Below are 20,254 nucleotides of genomic sequence, written 5' to 3'. Positions count from 1 at the left end.
TGATTGTTGTGGTTCTGAAAGACTGCAGAATGGGAAATACAGTGCTGCAAACTTAAAAACCAGTATTTTGAAAGGAAAATGACTGTTGGACTTCTCTTAGTCACAACACATAAAAACTGTGGAACAAGTTTGTAAATAGTAAACCTGGAAGTACTCAAAAGTATTTTTGCAATTTAAACCAACAACTGTATTGCTGATTTGTCAAAGAGAAAGCTCAGCAAGTAATTTTCCAACTTAATGGTACAGCTGAGCTGATGTCTGGACTCAAAGCAATATGTTCCAATACTTCAATCCAGTCCAATCTTTTAATGTTGTCTTCAGTTAGAGACTCAAAAGATGAGAGAAAATGTGACATGCATGAAATTATTAGAGATCAGAATATAACTGCTGGAAAAACACCTTTTATCCTAGTAATCGTACTTGCATAGTCTTCAAAACTTCCTGTCAAATGAGGCACGTGTTGTACCACTGGCCTACATAAGCTCTTTCCCCACACCCAGGTTTTACTTGCTGGTATTGAAGGTCAGCTCTTGACATGGTTTTCCTGCCTTGCTGGGGCTCCATTTGTCCCTCATGCCTTTGGAGCTGCATTTACACTCAAGACCTTTCCTTCATTCCTTCCCAACCTGCACCATGGCGATGCTGTGCTTGGCCTTGTATCTTGCTGATCCCAGCCTGGACCCACTGACTTGACTTTCCAGCTTGATCTCAGACATGCCTCATTCACCATGGACCAGTCTGGCAGTCACTGAGCACTTGGGTGACCATGGCTGCTGTCCCTAGACCAGCTACTCTAGCTTTGGCACTGAGGGACTGCAAAAGTTGTCATAAAGGACTCTGTCCCTGCTTCCATTTTCCTGTAGTTCAGCCTGCTCTTGCTATTCCTTGACAGTAGGACAGCAGGTGCTGAGGCAATCTGTGCTACATAACATTTTCAACACCAGCTTGGAAGCAGGCACAGACAGCACTGTTTATGAAATAAAAAAAATTAGATCTTCTTTCATTTATAAAATAGATCAATTTCTATTTATGAACAGCTTTAACCTTTTGGAGAAACAGGCATTATCCATCAAAAGTCTACGGAGGTTTCAAACACATCATCTTTGTAAATTCCAGTTGATAACAAGGAACAAAACAGATGAGACTATACTTCAATATACACACATTAATAATAATTAGCATTTTATGTTCATTGCCATATTGGTTAGATTGTTAGTGTTTTGTGTTAGACATTTTCTAAAGACTAACACAAAACAAAAAGAGAAACATCGACTAAAAAATTATTGCATCCTTGCTAAGGGACAGCTAAACTAAAGGGGGATTATTTTTGGGGGGATAAAACCAACCTCACCAATAAAGTATTGATCAGCAAAGATACTAGCCAAAGAACTATACAAATCTGTTACTCTTTCAGAGAAAACTAATATTTAGCTATCAAAGAGATTTAAGTACTACTGAAGTGTGCACCTCTTACCTATCCCTGGAGATTTTAAAGGAGTGGTTCAAGAAGGACAACCAAAACAATTAACTGGATATTTTAATGATAATGGTGTTACATACAACTATTACCATGTAAGGAGAGGTTTAGATTGGATATCAGAAAAAGGTTTTTCACCTACAGGGTGTTTGGGCACTGGAACAGGCTTCCAGAGGAAGTGGTCAGGCCTGACAGAGTTCCAGAAGCATTTGGTCAACACTCTCAGGCACAGCATGAGACTCCTGAGGATGGTCCTTTGAAGGACCAGGAGTTGTACTTTGATAATCCTTGTGGGTTCCTTCCAACTCAGAATATTCTATGATTAATGCCCTGACTTTTTACTCTGACACACATATAAACCACATTTACAGCATTTACATTTTCCACAAATGTGTGCCCATAAAACCCCTGGACACTGTTAAATAAGGAATTGAAAAACGGGCCAAATACCTCAGTAGTAGAAATGAATGCAATTACAAAGAAGCTAAACAAAGATTTAATTTCATTATTGAATAATGAGTTTGTTCCATGCATCGCAAAAAGTATTTAACTCACCTGGTTGCCAACTAAAAGAAGATGTTCTCCCAGCAGAAAGTCCTTAAGCATATCTTCCATTACCATCATATGCTAGGGAAACAAAACCACAATTTTCACTTGATTTTATGCCCTGAAGTATATTCATTCACTAATTACCATAGTACAACAGGAACCTAACTTCAAAGATTTGTGGCCAAATATTTTTGAACTTTATACTTACAGCGACTTATTTCATAGCAAGAGCCTCTCAGCCAATAAATAGCAGAGGCAATATATCCAGTGACTAGAACAAAGAAGCATTTACATCCTTGGCTCAAACTCATTGTGGGCACCTGATTTCTCTAAATATTTTTACTTCTCTGTAATCATTCTTTGTATGTTTCCTTTTAGCCTAGTTGAATGCTTGTCACCCAGAGTGTAAGAACTTTCAGTTTGTGCCAATTTCCCAGCAATATTCTAGCAGAACATTACAGAAACCAAAGACAGAATAAAAGAAATATGTTAATTATACACGTATATTTTATTAAACATTAAACACCAAGTCTAACTTAATAACAAATATACTTTTCCTGGTCTATTTAAACTTTATTTTCAAGAAAAACAAAGATAGGAAAATCACTATGAAGTCTGAAAGTGTTTGTATGTGTCTTACAATATGTTCTTTTATTAATTATTAGTTCATATGTGCCTAATTGAAGCCAAAATACTGGACGCATATTTTTACACATATCCAATATCATAAAAGGTAACACAGACTGCACATCATTTAACCTTATCTCACTTCTCACAAATGATTTGTTTAAAGGGATAGAAAGGATTTCAGGATAATGTGGCAATGCAGACTACTTTACTCGCAATAAAGTCGTGTATATTTCTCCATTGTATCTAGTAAAAATAGGTCATCCGTAAGTAGGTCAGTCAACCTACTTAGAGAAATGAATGATTGCCTTTATATAAACACTTTATCATCTCATCTCTAGTACTTGATTAAAATAAAAATTAAAAATCAGCAGCTTGCTTCTAATTTCTGAGCACAGAAATCCTCAGTTTTTGTGTGAAGTATAGTTTAAATTTCCAAATCTCTCTAGAACAGGCTGGGGGTGGGGAAAGAAACGCTTGCAAAGACAGCTTAATACCCTGAAATCCTAACCAGACATTTCAAAAGACTATTGAATACTCAACACACAATTTGAGGAGAGCACTTCAAGGCAAAATATTCTATTTCTTGGCATGTGTATACACTAGAAATTTATAACTGAGAATAAATTTGACCAGATACAGAAAAAATTCTAGGAAGTCAGTTTACCACACACACTGATTACATTTTTAAATTTTACTACTAAGGCAAAAATACATCCTTTTGATAACATTTTTTATCCTAAATTGAACAAATATGCGTACATTATGGTTCCCCTGCAAAGCAGATTAGCCACAAGAAATACTATGTATTGATGCTTCTTTTGTTGGTTCTTTTTTTGCACCAGGACTGAAATTAGCATTGTATGTTGATGCATGCAGACATTTAATATTAGCTATTTACACAAAGGACTTGTAAGTAGACCCGTTCATCGCCTTTATCAATCCATGTTCCCCAATGCCTTGTCTGAAAATGGCATTTGGTACATTACCTAAAAAAATTATTCCCATCCCTATGCCACCTGTTGTGGACCAACAGCAACTTTCCATGGCAATATTAAATTTCATTGTAGTGTGAATTGTTTCAAGACCAAATATACAAAGACAAAAATCTATGTTTCATTACACTGTGCAGCACTGCAAAGGGCTGAGGACATAGCTTTTTCTCTGTTTTCAGGTTATTTCTGTAGCTTTCGTGTAATAAAGCACTGCACTAAACTCAAATCAAATTAGTTCTCCAGCACGTTTTGTTCAATGATCATTACAGCACTTGAATGACCAAACAGAAAAGTAGCAATACAGAAAATAGGAGTAGAATTCATTTAGAAATTGGAACACCTATCCTGACTGGGATTTGTTTGCTCTTTCCTTCAGCATTTAGCAAGTATAGCTATTCAAGGAGAGATATGAAGCAGATCATTCTCTGCAACAGTTTTAACAGAGGTTCCCTGAACAAAATCTGAACACAGTTTTGTCTACAGTTTTCTGAAGCTATAAGCAAGAAGATGGAAAATGCAATGCAGGTGTTAAGTGCTAGGAGAACTGAGGATTTAATTTCCAACAGACACAAATGATGTCCTTTATCAAAATGGCAACACAGAACAAAATCTAATGAAATCTAATCTAATGAAATATTAGTAGGTAAGATTAAGAACTCTTGCTATCTGTTCACCTTGTATGGCTTGTCATTACCTTTAATAGGTGATACCCATGTACCACAGTCTTTCTGGGGCAAAATTGTAAGTGAGGTATGAAAAAAGACTAGGAAAGGAAAGTATGGAAACCCATACCAAGCCCCTAAAAGCAAAGCATTTCACAAGATCACGCTATCAGTGTTGCCTTTCAGTAGCAGAATATTCTAAAAGTTAGCAAGATAATAAATCCCTTCCTAAGGATACCTTTGTCTGACAGTTTTAAGGCTTCCATGCTAGACAGAAACAAAAGCTGCTCTACAAGAGGGGTGCTGGAGAAACAGAAATTTAAAAACCCACAGACACAAAGTCCTTCTTTCTCCTTGTATTCACTAACCACTCTTTACTACTACTATGAACTAGTTGATGCTAATGTCTAATTAATAAGTGAAACTACTTAAAATAAATAATTAATAACTATAGTAACTAATTTACTAAGTTCTTTTCTCCTTCTAATGTGTATTGGGTCTGGCTGAGATGGAGCTGGTTCACAGGTTGGGCATGACGGGTTATATTGAATGGGGGGGTCATTAGACAGTAGTGGGGTTCTGCCCTGTGCTCTTCAATATCTCCATAAATGACCTAGATGCCATACTAAGGTACAGGAGGCGATAATAAGCAAGTTTGCAGATGATACAAAACCGGGAGGAGCTGCTGACTCTCTTGAGGTCAAGGAGGCCCTGCAGAGAGACCTGAACAAATCAGAGGGCTGGGCAAACACCAACCCTTTGAGGTTCAACAAGGGCAAATACTGGATTCTGTACCTGGGATGGGGAAACCCTGGGTGTACAGACAGACTGGGGAATGAGAAGCTGGAGAGCAGTGCCATGGAAAGGGACCTGGGGGTCCTGGTCAATGGCAAGTTGAACATGAGCAAGCAGTGCCCCGGCAGCCAGGAGGGCCAATCCTGCCCTGGGGGGGCATCAGGCACAGCATCACAGCCAGGCAAGGGAGGGCATTGTCCTGCTCTGCTCTGAGCTGGGGCAGCCTCACCTCCACTGCTGAGGGCAGTTTGGAGTGCCACAATGTAAGAAAGACATTAAACTGTTAATTTTAATTAAACTGTTATTTAAAAGCAATGTCCAAAAGAGGGCAATAATGATGGTGAAGAGCCTTGAGGGGAAGCTGTGTGAGGAGCAGCTGAGGTCACTTGGTCTCTTTAGCCTGGAGGAGACTGAGGGGAGCACTCACTGACTGCAGAAAGGGTAAGCTTCCTCGTGAGGGGAAGAGGAGGAGCAGGCAGTGATCTCTTCTCTGTGGTGACCACTGACAGGACCCCAGGGAAGTTATATCAAGGGAGGTTTAGGCTGGATATCAGGAAAAGGTTCTAAAAGATGGTTGGGCACTGAAACAGGCTACCCAGAGAAATGGTCACAGCACCAGCCTTACGGAGGTCAAGAAGTGTTTGGGCAATGCTCTCTGATATATGATGTTTTTCTTGGGAACGGTCCTGTGCAGGGCCAGGAGTTGGACTTGATGATTGTTTTGAGCCCTTCCAATTCAGCATATTCTATGATCCTATGAGTTCACTTTCCCCTAGCAGCCCTCCCAGTGCTGTGCCTTGCACTGGTAGCTGGAGAGGTGTTGATAGCACACCTTTGGCTCCTGCTGAGCAGGGCTGGCCCAGCATCAGCACTGCCTCCCCAGCATTCCCCCTCCATCAGTCTGGGGTGGGCAAGATCCTGAGAGGGGAAATAGCTAGGCAAGCTGGCCCAAAGTAACCTCAGGTATATTCCATACCGTACGACATCAGCTCAGATATGAAAGCTAGAGGAGTTGGAATGGGGGCATTTGGTATTTACAATGTTTGCCTTCCCAAGCAACCACCACATGTGCTGAAGCCCTGCTTCCTGGGAAGGGGTTGAACATTAATCGCTGATGGGAAGTAAAGAATTAAATTGTTGGATTTTTCTTTTTGATTGTGCACACACAAACTTTTGCTTTTGCTTAATAAACTGCCTTATCTCAATCTATGAGCTGTTTTCCAGCTTATTTTCTCTCCCCTGTCCAGCTGGGAAGAGGGAATAATAGAGTGGCTTGGTGGACACCTGGAGTTTAGCCAAGGTCAACCCATGCCAGGGAGGTACAACTTTATGCAACAGGCCTGTAAAACACAGTTTCAGGAAGCAATCTGCAATCCAGCCCTAAGGGTGGATAAGTCCAGCAGCAGTAAACATAAATAAAATGTTCAACAGAATTGTTATAATCTCTTCAAATAGGGTGGTCTGAAATGACCACCAAAAGCTATGAGAAAAATTTAAGACTAAAGAAACTACTTCAGAAATACATCCTTAAAATTTAATTAGTACATTATTTACTACACATATGAACATACCCACTAGTACACATTTAACAAACTTTTGTAACTCAGAAGTCAAGAGATTAGTACTTACTTGTGTGTTTTCATAAAACAAAACATCTGGCACTTTCATTTTCTCGGCTGGGTTGTAAATTGGCATGGTCACAGACCCTATCTTCAGAATCCCGTTTTTTATTTCACCTAGTCATTTTTCAGGAAACAAGCAAATGCATTTCTTACAACATCTTCTAAGCAGACATGCAATCAATACCCAACATTTGCAAGTAGTGATTTACAAATTTTAACAAGGCTGTGGTTTGCGGTAACTTATTTCTCTCTAAAGAAAGAGAACACTTGGAAGAGTATCAATTTACAAAAGCTTTCATTATCATTAATCTGAATTCTCTTTAAAACCGTGAAGAAGTGTATTACAATAAATGATGAAAAGGTGATCTTACAGGAAAAGGACCATAAGAAACATCAGAAATTGTGACCACTGCCTTGGTCCAATTTCACACTCATTGTATTACTGGAACATCACCAATACTGATAGGGTTACATTTTCTCAACCCACAAGATTTCACACTTCCATTCTTCTGTTGCCCTGTCCCTGTCCACTGTGGAGTGAGGTGCAAAGGTGAGGTGACAAGCGGCTGTGTGGGTGCTCAGCTGAGAGGGGGAGCATACCCACCACAACAATATAGACCCACTGCTGATTCTAACTTTCAGCACTGCATAGTTGAAATATCCCTCATCTACAGCTCTGAGAGAAAAAGTACATCTACAATTTTTCTTAGATAAAAAGAACCATAGATTCAGTACTTAGGAAAACAGCAAATAAGTGTAAATAATAACATATGCAATAAAAATAAACTCTTTTTGCTACTAATTTCTGACTGTGGAATGGTATAAAACCGACATATTTCCAGACAGATGTTTTAGCTGTTTGCCTTTATGGCATGAAACAGAAAATTCAAGGGATGTATTCAGATTTAAAAAAACCAATACAGCAGATACCATCACACAACTGGCAAGAGTTTAAATTATTTTGTATACATAGTTTTTTATATATGTGAAATGTGTAAATGTGAATAATGTGTAAATGTAAAATGTCAATAAGAGATATAGTAATACATAGATGGTTGCAGACATGTATATACATATGGCTGCTTAGACATTTGTATGTAGTTATATACACATATTACACTGCATATAATAGAAACTATATATCCATTAATATATTGGTATCTACATATGTATTTCTACATACATACACAAATAAATAAATTCTTAAAAATAGAATCCACATGAATTAAAACCAAAGATGTATTTACCACTGCACAGATCTAACAGTAAAAATACAGAAATCTAATACATCTCAAAACTGGGAAAAAACATACAGATTAACAAGAGCAGAGATAACACTGGTGAGTCACAGAAAAGAAAAAATACAGTGAATGGAAAATGCAAATTGCTCACAGTATATTGCCTGACAGAGGATATGAAAAGATATACTGGTAGCATGAAGGGGGTCATACATGAATGAGAAAGCAGAAGTGAGAAAAATGGCAGAAGCAGAAATATATGCATAGCCCTGAAGGCCACTGCAAATAAGTACAAGTTGGATAAGCCAAAGAAACAAGACCTGCTCGATAAAGGTGACGTGCAACTACTACAGCAATTGCAAGAGAATGAAGAGAATAACAAAGAAGTGAGTGCCAGAATGAAAGCAAATGACTGCACAAAACTTTTACAAGAATCTCTAAAGAAAGGTGATTTTAACATGGGAGAGAAAGAAGTAATGGTAAAAGAACAGAGAAATGTAAAGATCAAATAAGGCTGTAACTGTACAGAGAACTAGCCATCAGTGATGAAAAGAAATGAAAAAGCAATACTAAAATCCTGAGACCATTGATCTTATAGACTGAGAAACACTTTAAACACGATGGGTAACAAAATTCCATGAGCAGGGAATTCAGCAGACAATACAATGTACTGAGAGCAGCAACACATTCTGATAGAACAAAGTCAGAGACATAATTGAAGTTAATTACATTTAATTTTGAGGATAACTAATACACCTTTTTATGTCCAGCAAACTGAATAATAACTATGCAGAGCAGAAAAAAAATAACAGAAGCTTACATGAGTAATCTTTTCCCTCCAGTTTCTCTGTGTCCTCTGGACCTGTTTCAATACCAGAATCTTGCAGATTTTTATGCAAAGCTGATCTGGCGAGGCTTGGTAAAAATCTAAAAGAAGGAGAATAATAGGGAGGTCTATTTTAAGGGTTTTTCTTTTTAAAGTTTTCAGTATTTTCTGTAATCTAAATCTAATGTAATCTGTAATATCAAAAATGAAGATTCACCTCCAAGCCTTGAATGTCTATTCTTTTCACAAAAAACATTTCACATTTCACCTATACCCAAGGAAAGAAATTGAGCTTCTTCCACAGGCAATGAACTACACTTGTGGCAGTGCACTCTTTTAAAAAGGCTTCAGTGTTATCAAATATTGCAACAGGGTTGTAATGTAGGATGCCATGTAATGTCCTCATTCCATTGCAAATAAGAGCCACAACAGAAATAATTACTTTTTGGAAATACCTTTTCTCATGACTCCATTCACTCGGATCTCAGATTCCAGAGAGAAGGAGTAAGCTCTGAGGTGTCTAGAACTAGATATTTTCAGTTTTCCAAACCTTTTGATAATAACAACTTGCTTTCTTTTGAAAAGAGGAAAATACCCAAAAAATCCACAAACCACAAAAGCCCAAACAAACCAAAACACACAAACAAAATCCCAAAGCAAACAAAACCCTTATAACTTTTCTAGATACAGTTTTTAGAACTGAAACCAAGTGTCCATGAAACACAGTCAAACTAGACATTAATAAGGCTCTGCTTTGAGTGTTTTTAGACAGTGCAGCAATGCTGATAATGGTGACCTAGTTTATATAACGCAATGACGTATCTTCATGAAGATGGGAAAAACGTTCAAGTCCTTTCTACTTACCTTCTAGGTTTGAGAATACTACAGAAATATTTCTTAAGAAATTACCAACTTCAAGGAGCAAGAATTTACTAAAACTCATTAGAAGCTATCTTTCATGTTGGAAACTGACCAAGAAGCTCTTGAATTTCCACAAAAACTAGCAGTTCTACCTGGAAAGGCAGGCTTTATTAACAGCATTATAAAGGTTTTCATCTGGATGCTGTGACAGTCGACGACAAATTCGCAACAGCTGTCGCGTAGACAAAAACGAGGCCAGCGACTGTGCCTGTCAAGAAATACAGGGTAGTTTAATTATTTAATCTGTGTGGGGGATTTAGAGCGAACAAGTCACGAGAAAAATGCAATCCAAAAGGAATTATTTCAACTTTTCTCCTGATTCACAGATGCTTTGTGCCTTCTACAGCAACTCATGCACTTTAATAGGCAATTGTAAGCCTGTAATTCTGTAATTTTTGCAGTAAGTCACTGTCATGGAAATCATTATGTCATCAAAAGATTAACCTTAAACTATCATTGATGTTTTATATTGATAAGCAACAGGAAGAAAAATGTGTTGTGAACTGAATTTTATGTGCAATATAAACCCTAACATTATTACAGGCAAAAAAAAGCAGGTTAGATACTATGAAAGGATCAATGTGCTAAAAACTCATCTGCTCTTCACAAACTGAACATGGGCTCTACATGTAACACTCTGGCAAAAAGGTCTGGCAGGATTCTCAGACACATAAACAAGACAACACTGGGCAGCACTAGGGAGATTGTATCACCTCTGCACACGCCTTCTGGGCAGGCCATTACTGGAACACTGTGTCCTTTGCTGTTGTCTACATGTTAAAACAAATGTTAAAAACTGGACATGATTCAGCAAAGATTGACAGAAATTATTCAATGCTAGGGAAGGCAGACTTCAAACAAACACAGCAAAATTTTAAAAAGCAAACAAACAGAACCACAAACCAAACAACAATGTATTAAAGAAAGACCCAAAGACTGAGAAAGAAATCATTCTATAATTATATCTACCGGATGAAGGTATCTAATATAAATAGGTTCCTTATTTTAGCAGGAAACACATAACAATGAGAGTGATCTGATAAGTCACACCATGTTTTGCCTGGGTCAAGTGAAATATTTTAATTAGGTAATTTCAAAGTGTATTGTTTGGGTTTATGCAAGTTTATATAGGATTTATAACTGCATTAAAATTATCTTAATATATGATGCTGTTTCAATTGGAAAAAAAAATCTTGATATTTGAAATCCAGATGACAAAAATAGAGAAAAGTAACACTTAATGAACTTCAGAGCCTTTTTTCCCCTTTATTAATTTTTAAGCATGAGAAATATTTTAACACCAATTTCTTCCCACGAGAAACAGCAGTTTTGACTAAAAGGCACTTAAATTTAAAAAAAATTATAAGAAAGGAAAGAATAACACTTTTTAGCATACTTCCGAGTAATGAGCAAGAATTATTTAGATTGGACTAACTGCAAAGATTACTACTACTGCTCCTGCTTTCACTGACACAAGAATGTGAAGCACCTTCTGAAGAACTGCAGTTTACAACCCAGCACTGTGGATACCATGATGTAAATGACGGCATTTCATGCCTTACTTCAAGACCTACTTAGCCTGAAGCAAAGGCAAGGGGGAAGGGCAAATGTTCTATCCTTACTATCCATAGAGGATAGAACCATTGAAGAAAAGTTGTACCACATCTTCTGAGTATTTCCAACTGGTAGTTAAAAGTATTGTCAACAAAATTTCCTCTTCTCTTACCTGATTTGTTTGGGTTTTTTTGTATTGAACAACTGCAAACTCAAAACTAGTGACAATTTTTTAATATGTATCTGTGAGGCATCTAATTCAACAGGATCTTGATTGTGGTCTCCAGATTCTATTGTATATCAAGCAAACAATTACAATGACGCAGACAACGCCCACAGAGTGAACAGTCTACAGGTATTCTATTGTTAACAAAATCACTTTTAACAATGGTTAATATTTCAGGATAATCTCTGGCAGAGACTTATTTACTTAGACAACTCTATAAATAGCCTCATGTACATAAGGCACACATTTAATCTCTCTACACAGGTGTCTTGCTCCCAACATGTCTCATGTCAACGCTGATCTATAAGAATCCTCTCTCGAACTATATTGTGACGCACTTCTCATTCAGTATCACATAATTCATCTAGATATTACACAATTCTACAGATATCCACATATTTGGAAAATATTTTTGTGATGCTCTATTCAGGCATGGTATGTCTCCAAGTATGTCAAAACCAATACATTTATACATTAGATGTAGGACGCTCACTCAATAATGATAACAACTATCCTAGCAATGTACCTAGAAGTCAATTTTTTACTTACGTTTTTAAGCTCAAAAGAACATAATGGTCTCTCTCAGCTTCTTAAATAGTAAAACTATAAAAACTATTAGCCATGTTAAAATCATGAAAACTAAGGACAATGGATTAAATTTGTGTACTAGTTAAGTTGGTGCTGCTGGATTACGCTAAAAATGTTTTATATTTTACTTACATCAAAGGCATGTTGTGTTTTAGCTGCCATAGCAATAATTTCTTTTTATTTTTTATCATGATTTAACTATGGTTTCTTAAAGAATTCTGTGGTCACTTTGTCAGCAGAACTTATTTTTCTTGACATTACTTCTTTAATAGAATAGCCTACAGCAGCAATACGGCCAGAAGTTCTGGAGAATTCTACTTTATGAATCTCTGCTGCTGGCCATTGTCATTTTATAATTACTACATTTTATGATGACTACAAAATACCTGAACACATGTGATTGTATCCATACACATTCAAAAGGCATCTCAGCATGTTTCACTGTGAGCCACATACCTAAACTCACTGACAATGTGTTCTGTTCTTGATTTTCCGGGATTTGTGCAAATTCCTAAAACTTATGGAGATTCCAAACACATACATCATAAATCAAAGAAGTTTATAGTATGCAGCACAGTGATTGCCAGCAATAGCTTTCTGGGGCAGGTTTTCCAATCAGGCAGCCTTTCAAATAAGACTATAGCTTAGCATGTGTCGCCTAGCCTTTATTAAGACAGTCACAGAAGGAGATAGTAAATTCAAAGAGAAAAAAGAAAAAAAAAGAGCTCACGGTGGCATCATTTGTCTCCCGAAGTTTGTGTGTTACTGACAATAACTTTTCCACAGCAACACTGGGTACATTTGGAATCTGATTGAAAGAAAAACAGTATTAATCTGATATCCAAGTTCTGATATCCAAGTAAGATATCCAAGTTTTCCACACAAGCTATTAGCATAGAGTTGCCACAGTTGCTTTATGACAAATGAGTAATTTTTATTATAGCAGCATTTAATATTAAAATAAGAATTATGCCTCTAAAAGATAAGCAGGTATGTTGCTTTGATAAGCTTCAAAAATCAGCTCCTTTATGCTACACTGAAATAGAAATATATTTTACATGTAGCAAATAATCCTGTTCAGTATGCAATAGCCAGTATGCACCTAAAGTATTGAATGTACTTACCATTTGTTTAATAACTTCAATTTCTTCACTCTTGCTTAAAGATCGAACATTATGAAAAAGAAACAGTGTCAAAAACTCAGGACCTAGCCATTGTTTGGTACTACTTCCAATGACAGGAGGTTCTGCCATGACCACTATTCTGAAAGAAGGATGGATAGGAAAGATTGACCTGCAAAAAAGAGTTTAAAAATGCTTAAGGAATGAATATCAGATTTAATTTTTACAATACGTGAAAACAAGATAAATTATTGTACTGAAACATATAGTATATTCAGATCATTTGCAATGCAACTTTACTTTTTTAAAAAAAGACACAAGCTGCATAAAGTAACTTGAAATTTTTTTAATTTACTTTTTTTTTAATGCTCAGAAGTGTACCCAAGTCTCTTCATCTATAACAGGACCTGCATGCCTCAAGACGGACAATTATCGTCAACTAAGTTACGGTTTAGTGTGCTGTATGTCTGAAATGAGTATATCTCACTCATTTCATGGACTTTTACAAGCGCTTTACCTAGAACAGGCTGTCTCATAGTCAATGCAGGGAAAACAGAAGACCTACCACAGCTGCAGTATTGAGTAATTTCTTTTACTGAATTAGACTGACAGAAAGGATGACACTGCAGAGATCTGCCTAGATACTGTGAAAAGCTGAATTTAGTAACAGTTTAGAAACATTCCCTTACAGATGTTCTTTGTGGTCCATGGATTAATAGGTCTAACTTCATAAAACTCCTGAAAGTTATGCTTCAAAGACCAAACAAATCTCTTCACCCCAGCTCATTTTAGAGTCAGCATAAGGAGACAGATCTCTCCAGTGGAAGATTAAGATTTACAAGAACTTCAGAATTGCCATCCTGGCTCCTTAAATCAACCAAGCACAAAAGTCTAGGTAATAGACAGTAGTCTGCCCCTCTCATATTCTTTCAGCAGCCCCCCATCCGTATCTTCAAAGACATTATAGGACAGATTTTTATTTGCTTTAATTTCTCTTTGCCCAGAATTTTTTCTGAACTTCCCTTCTTCATCCTATCTGCCTCCACAGCTTCCTGTGAAAAAACACACACTGTTCCTGGCTGCAAAAGGTATTTTTATTATTATTGCTTTTAAAATATTTATGGAACTGACCTCCTAGCTTAAGTCAGTGTTCCCCAGTTCTCACTTGAGGATTTGGTAACTAACAGTCTTAACTCCCCTGAAGATAATAGAAACTTGCAACACAGACTTAAACATGTAACTTTTAGATGTATATGTTAGGGCTCTAAAAGACTGCTGCCTTGGATTTTGATATCTTTGCCTTCTTCACATCTTTTGTATCCCTTATCTCTGTAATATTTTCACCTTCTCTTGACTGGGCACTCTCCGGTACTCATTAATCACCTGCAAGATCACAGCATCACACAGAATCAGTGAATGGTCTGAGCTGAAAGCAACCCAGAAGGATCGTCAAGTCAAACTCTTAAGTGAATGATGCATACAGAGATCAGACCTGCGACCTTGGTGCTATTAGCACCATGCTCTGACCAACTGAGATGTTTTCCAGAAGCAGCAGAAACAACGGAGTAACACATCAGATACAAAAGACAGTCAAATTTTGTGCAAGAAGGGTCTGTTTTCATCAACTAATTTTACAGCACTCTTTTTAAAATAGCGGATGTTCATTTGGAAAAAGCAAGTGAAATTTGACTAGGTAGTTTATATTGCTGTTACCATGTCATTTTTCATACAAATTACTGAAGACATAAATTGACAAACCTACTGAGCATAGTTGGCTCATCTGTACATCACAACAATAAACCTGTGATACAAAAGGGCAATTACAGCAGTCTCTTGTACCAAAGCAAACAAAGCCAGTGGTATAAGTTATTCTCAGCTGAAAGTCATAAGCCTGGAAGCTACTCCCTGATTGATAAAAATAGAAATAGATGTCTGAAAACATCACATGAAAGAGGAACCAGTGGGAATGTCACTGTCACTAAACATAAAAGAAGGTATGGGAACATTAGCCAATCTTATTATAGAAGAAAACATTTCCTACATTGGATAAATATACTTGCAGACTTGCATTCCCTAACATTACTAAGAAAAAAAACCCCTTCCTTCAGACATCCATCAAATTCTGGCCCTTTTGCAATACCATAAGAGAACACAAGAAGGAGTCAATTTTTCAGGTGAAGGAATCATATTTCTTTTGTATCATTTCCTGGTAAAGGAATTGCATTTCTTTTGCATCACCTTGTAGTTACAGCCCTCAAAGAACTTCATGGAGACAACCAAGGATGGAACAGAATGAATGTGAGGAGAGGAGATGCAAAGTCAGGGCAAGCTAACTTGGTGATATCAGTTCAATTCGCTGACATACTCTCTAGACTTGGACAACATCACTGCTGTAGGTTTCCAGGCTATAAACATGAATAGAACTATTTGATTATTTCAAAAGCCTATTGTTTGGAGTGATGTTTGCAATGCTGAAAATGTCAGGCTAAGTGTATTATTAAACTACTACCATAAACTACTCAGTTTTGTAGTGCTCTGTAAGTTGCCATCTTCCATCAGCACAACTGAAGAGCTTCAAAGTTGTTCCATCACATTCCAGATTAAGTCTCAAAAAGAACACAATATGGAGGAGTTCCTACATGGAGCTATACTTCACAGAAAAGAAATCTTTGACGACAAGAAATCTTGTGGGGTTTACAGATGAAGATGAAGTAAGCATGTCTTGTAAAAAACGTGGTATCTTTTAAATTAATGAGTCTCAAACACAGTGGGAAGATTTGATGTCAACTGATTCATACAACAAGTCTCTATTCTTCTCTCTTTTAAACATTTACTGACACTACAGGCAGGAAGGCACTCTCCTAATAAAATGAGTGTCCTTCTTTTGACATCACTGTTTAATTTCAGCCAAGTTTTACCACCATTGCTCTTACAATGAAAATCACACACATTGATCAGGGTGATTTTAGGAAAAAAATTTCTTCTTATTGACCATGATTTTGAGCAATTGAAGTTTCTCATTAAAAAAATAGAATAAAATAAAATAAAATGCAGAACGGCATTTCTAATGCCACTTTTTGTAAGACCAAACTATTTTTGGTTATCTCTTCCTGTAACATGATTTAATAAATCTCATTTTCCTTCAAATTTTCTAAGTTGGGAATTATTGTAACAGGAGCAAAACAGGACCAAAATTTTCTTGCTGTTTCTTTTAAATTTCAACACAGACTAACATTAACAGATGACTTTATCTTAAATTTCACTAAACTGGAAAAAAAACAAACCCCTAAACAACAAATGAAGTAAAAGCTAAAAAATGTAAGCAATTTAAAATTATAATACTTGTTAAATTCACTCCCTGCCACACTTCATATTTGTCTTATCTATCGTGTATTCCCTTTCAACCTACAGTAATTTCACGATTATAAGCCGCACTGATTATAAGCCGCACTTCTGGGTTTCAGCAACTTTTTGGTTTTTGTCCATATATAAGCCGCACCTGATTATAAGCCGCATGTTACAATACAGAGTGTGATAAAAGGTATCTGTTCTATCACCATCTGTTGAGGGTGGGGACAGTGATCCTTATCTCAATGGCAGATAATCTGCTAATGGGCCATCCATTGAAACCAGGTTGAGCATTGTTCTTTATCTTTTCACAACCCATCCTTCCTCCAGCCAGTCATTGTCTGCTAATGGCCCATTGAGTCCCACTGTGTGACTGATAAAATTACTGCATCCCATTGGGAGTTGCTCCAGCCAGGGGGAAGAGCCCAACATTTCTTACCAAGATAAAAACAGAGGCTTTGGGACACTAAGGGAGCCCCTTTCTCCACTGGACTCCAGTGGAAAACCGGATTTCTGCACATCACCACTGGACCTCCAGAGGGAAACTGCACCTTCTGCAGGAACACTGCTCCAACTGAGCCACATCTGTCACTGCAAGGGGACTGCAATCACCATTTAATGGGACTGCTACCAACACCCTGCCTGACGGTGTCAGGTTGTACTCTGACTTTGTCAGGGTTTGGAGTTTGTTTCTTTGTAGTACTGTATTTCTATTTTAATTTCCCTAGAAAAGAACTGTTATTCCTAATTCCCATGTTTTTGCCTGAAAGCCCCTTGATTTCAAAATTATAATAATTTGGAGAGAGGGGGTTTGCATTCTCCATTTCAAAGAGAAACTCCTGCCTTTCTCAGCAGACACCTGTCCTCCAAACTAAAACAGCAACTTTTCGTTCTTTGTCCGTATATAAGCCGCACCTGATTATAAGCCGCACTTTGGGTTTGGACCAAAATTTTAGTCAAAATGGTGCGGCTTATAATCGTGAAATTACTGTAACTACATGGAAAATAGTCCACTGTCTGCAAGGCATTAAAACTACCCATGCATTATGAGACACTTCTTTTAGTTTTTGAACTATCCTATTATGTACCTACTCCCAGATTTTTCTATAACAGCTGCTCACCACACTTAGAATTTGTGTGTGTTGAGGAGGTATAATCAGACAAACAGGTTAAATACTGCATCCTGAAACAAACACTTTGCTGCTTAATTTGCAAAGGCTGTGTGCTACCTTTACAGTATCAGTCTCCATGAACTAGTGGATGATTACAGAAGAAATTCTGCGTAGAAATCTTGGATATGCATACTACTTGGACACACTTTCTCTTACTCTCTGAACTTGTTCAGGGAAATGAATCATGAAATCATTAAATGAATAAGGTATCAGCAGCTATAACTTCCTTCTATGGAAAATATCTTTAAGGACCATCTGTCACTTTCTCAATGGCAGCTTTTTTTCTTCCCCTTAAACTCATAAACATGAATTCTTTGTTTCCTCAGAGGAGCAAATGTGTTCTATTCAATTAATTTAAAATCAGAATATACTTTACTAGCTCTTACAAAAGTAATAAAACTTTGAAATGTGGTCAAAAACATAGCTTTTGAATAGTGCTCTAATCTGCAAAAACTGAAACCAAACTATACTTTTCTCTTTGCCCAGCAGCTCTAATAACACCATCGTGGTTTAAGCACATTCACATTCTCTGTATATGTAATACTGTTTGCATTTGTACACAGAGGCATGTGATTTCTCTGGATCACAGTGTGATCTGAAATACCATTCCTTTAGTAAAAAATCTCAAGCAAGCCTCTTGATCCTCTTCTACACATATGAGTATTCTGACTACTGAAACGCTAAAGGTTAAAGGCACTAAAACTGCAGGAACATATTAATATTCCCTTATTGGAAAATTAGGTAAACGATGTGTCACTCAAACATTGCAGATTCAGTCCCAACAAAACTGAGAATGACACCATATATTCCACAGGTCTGGCAAAAAGCAGTCTCACTGAAATTACTTTAGTCAAATCCAGCAAATCAGGATAAGTAAGCTGTCTTTTATTATCAGAAATCCAGCTAAGGCCACTAGTCGCAGTTATTGCCATGCAGCAAGAGAGATTTCTCTCATCAATATGGAAAGCATCTCCCAGTTGCGATTTAGGCTTGAATTTGCCCAACCAATCTGCTAATAAATTCATATTACAACATACTCTGTGTAGCTTCTCCAAAGATAATATATTGCAGGCAAAGAAGGGACGGTGAGCACTGTTGTGATTAAAATCTGTGATTAAATCAGCTGTTGGTACCTCAGGTATCATTTGACGGATTAATTCTGCTGGATTCTGCAACACTGGAAGGTACTGAAATTTGCAGTGACTGGTAACTACTGCTGGAAAGGATGAGTAGCAAGGACGAATACAGTCCTGGAATCAAACAGCAAATATTGACATTGCATCCTGGAGTCAGTTAAAAGGTAGTGATGTTTTCAGAATACGGAAGGCACCAAAACCAGGATGAGGTCCTGGAATACCTTCAGTCATCAAGGGCTGATGAGAACAGTACCCTTTCTATAGAGGAGTCGTCCAGTGATGCCAAAGAAGCCCAAAGCCAAAACCAAAGAAGCAGTTACATGTTTGCATTACTTTAACCTAGCTTTTAAATAGAAATCCTTACAGAAAACAAAGGCAAATTGAACACTTCACCTAGGACGGGAGGATTCTCAAAAAATGGACTTCACATAATTCAGGAGCAAAAATTTTCATCTGCATCCAAGATGGTGCTAAATGGTCACACTGAGTTTCCAGATATAAGAATGTCTATATTTGTTGAATGTCTATTTGAATGTCTATTTGTTTCTAAGACTAAGTACTAATCAGAAATGCATTCTTGTCTAGTACAACAGACACCCTTCACTTACGGATTAGAGAGTAAAAACTTAACATCAGTCAAACCTATAATTAAGAGTTTAGCAACTCAGAAACATTATATTACAAAATATTGAGTTGGTTAGATAGAAGCAGTACATTGAATCTGAAGGAAAGAGAAACAGCCTTTCAAGGAAAGCAAAAACCTCCCCAACTTTTGGAGCTTCCAAAGTAGCCAGAACAATGCACAATTACTACTGAACAGGTGAACCAAAAGGTTACTCAGTGAGGCTGAAAAGAAGGAAGGTAGATACAGAGGCAACACAGAAGCAGAAGGGTCTACAATACATCATTAAAGAAGACAGCTTGGACAGTGCCCATGGCCTAACAGATAACGAAGATTAAAGAGAGCCCACTGCCAAAACAGCAATTGTTAGAAGAAAAAAGGACGCACGGGATTCAGAAGTAAATCTCTATTCTTGTGAGAGAGATTTGATCCACTAACAGTGGCAGCTCTGAAGATGAATGTGTGATGAACTGTCCAGGTTTTTGGAGTATAGTGGCAATGAACTAAAGGGTACTAGGCAAAAGAGTACAGCCACTGCCATTCTGCCTGAAAGCACCTTGGACAAGACCATGAACACAGAGCAGGGAGGAGACTGGCACAACAGATATATTTTGTAGTACAAAGTCTTATGCAAAGTATGGTTGCCATCTCAGATGGGCCTGTGGAGCTTTTCTGCAGCTCTTTTCAAAGTCTGTGCTTAAAATCCTGATAAACAGAACACTTCCCTCATATATAGTTCTTCACTCAAATAAAAGAAATGCAGGAAATTACCATC

General features: G+C 37.3%; 1 protein-coding gene across 2 annotated transcripts in view; it reads right to left on the bottom strand.

Annotated features, from left to right (window-relative positions):
* The window catches only part of VWA8 (von Willebrand factor A domain containing 8), a 192,349-nt gene that overhangs the window by 111,396 nt on the left and 60,699 nt on the right, over positions 1-20,254 (bottom strand). For both annotated transcript variants that reach the window (XM_033051539.2, XM_042778991.1), the window contains exons 15-20: positions 13,205-13,373; positions 12,811-12,888; positions 9,805-9,920; positions 8,786-8,892; positions 6,735-6,841; positions 2,033-2,104 (exon numbers count right to left, since the gene is read on the bottom strand). In XM_033051539.2, coding sequence (XP_032907430.1) covers positions 2,033-2,104; positions 6,735-6,841; positions 8,786-8,892; positions 9,805-9,920; positions 12,811-12,888; positions 13,205-13,373 — 649 coding nt within the window. The remainder of the gene's footprint in view (positions 1-2,032; positions 2,105-6,734; positions 6,842-8,785; positions 8,893-9,804; positions 9,921-12,810; positions 12,889-13,204; positions 13,374-20,254) is intronic.

This window comes from Catharus ustulatus, chromosome 2 (assembly GCF_009819885.2).
Source record: "Catharus ustulatus isolate bCatUst1 chromosome 2, bCatUst1.pri.v2, whole genome shotgun sequence".
NCBI lineage: Eukaryota > Metazoa > Chordata > Aves > Passeriformes > Turdidae > Catharus > Catharus ustulatus.
This window is presented reverse-complemented; position numbering and strand designations above follow the sequence as displayed.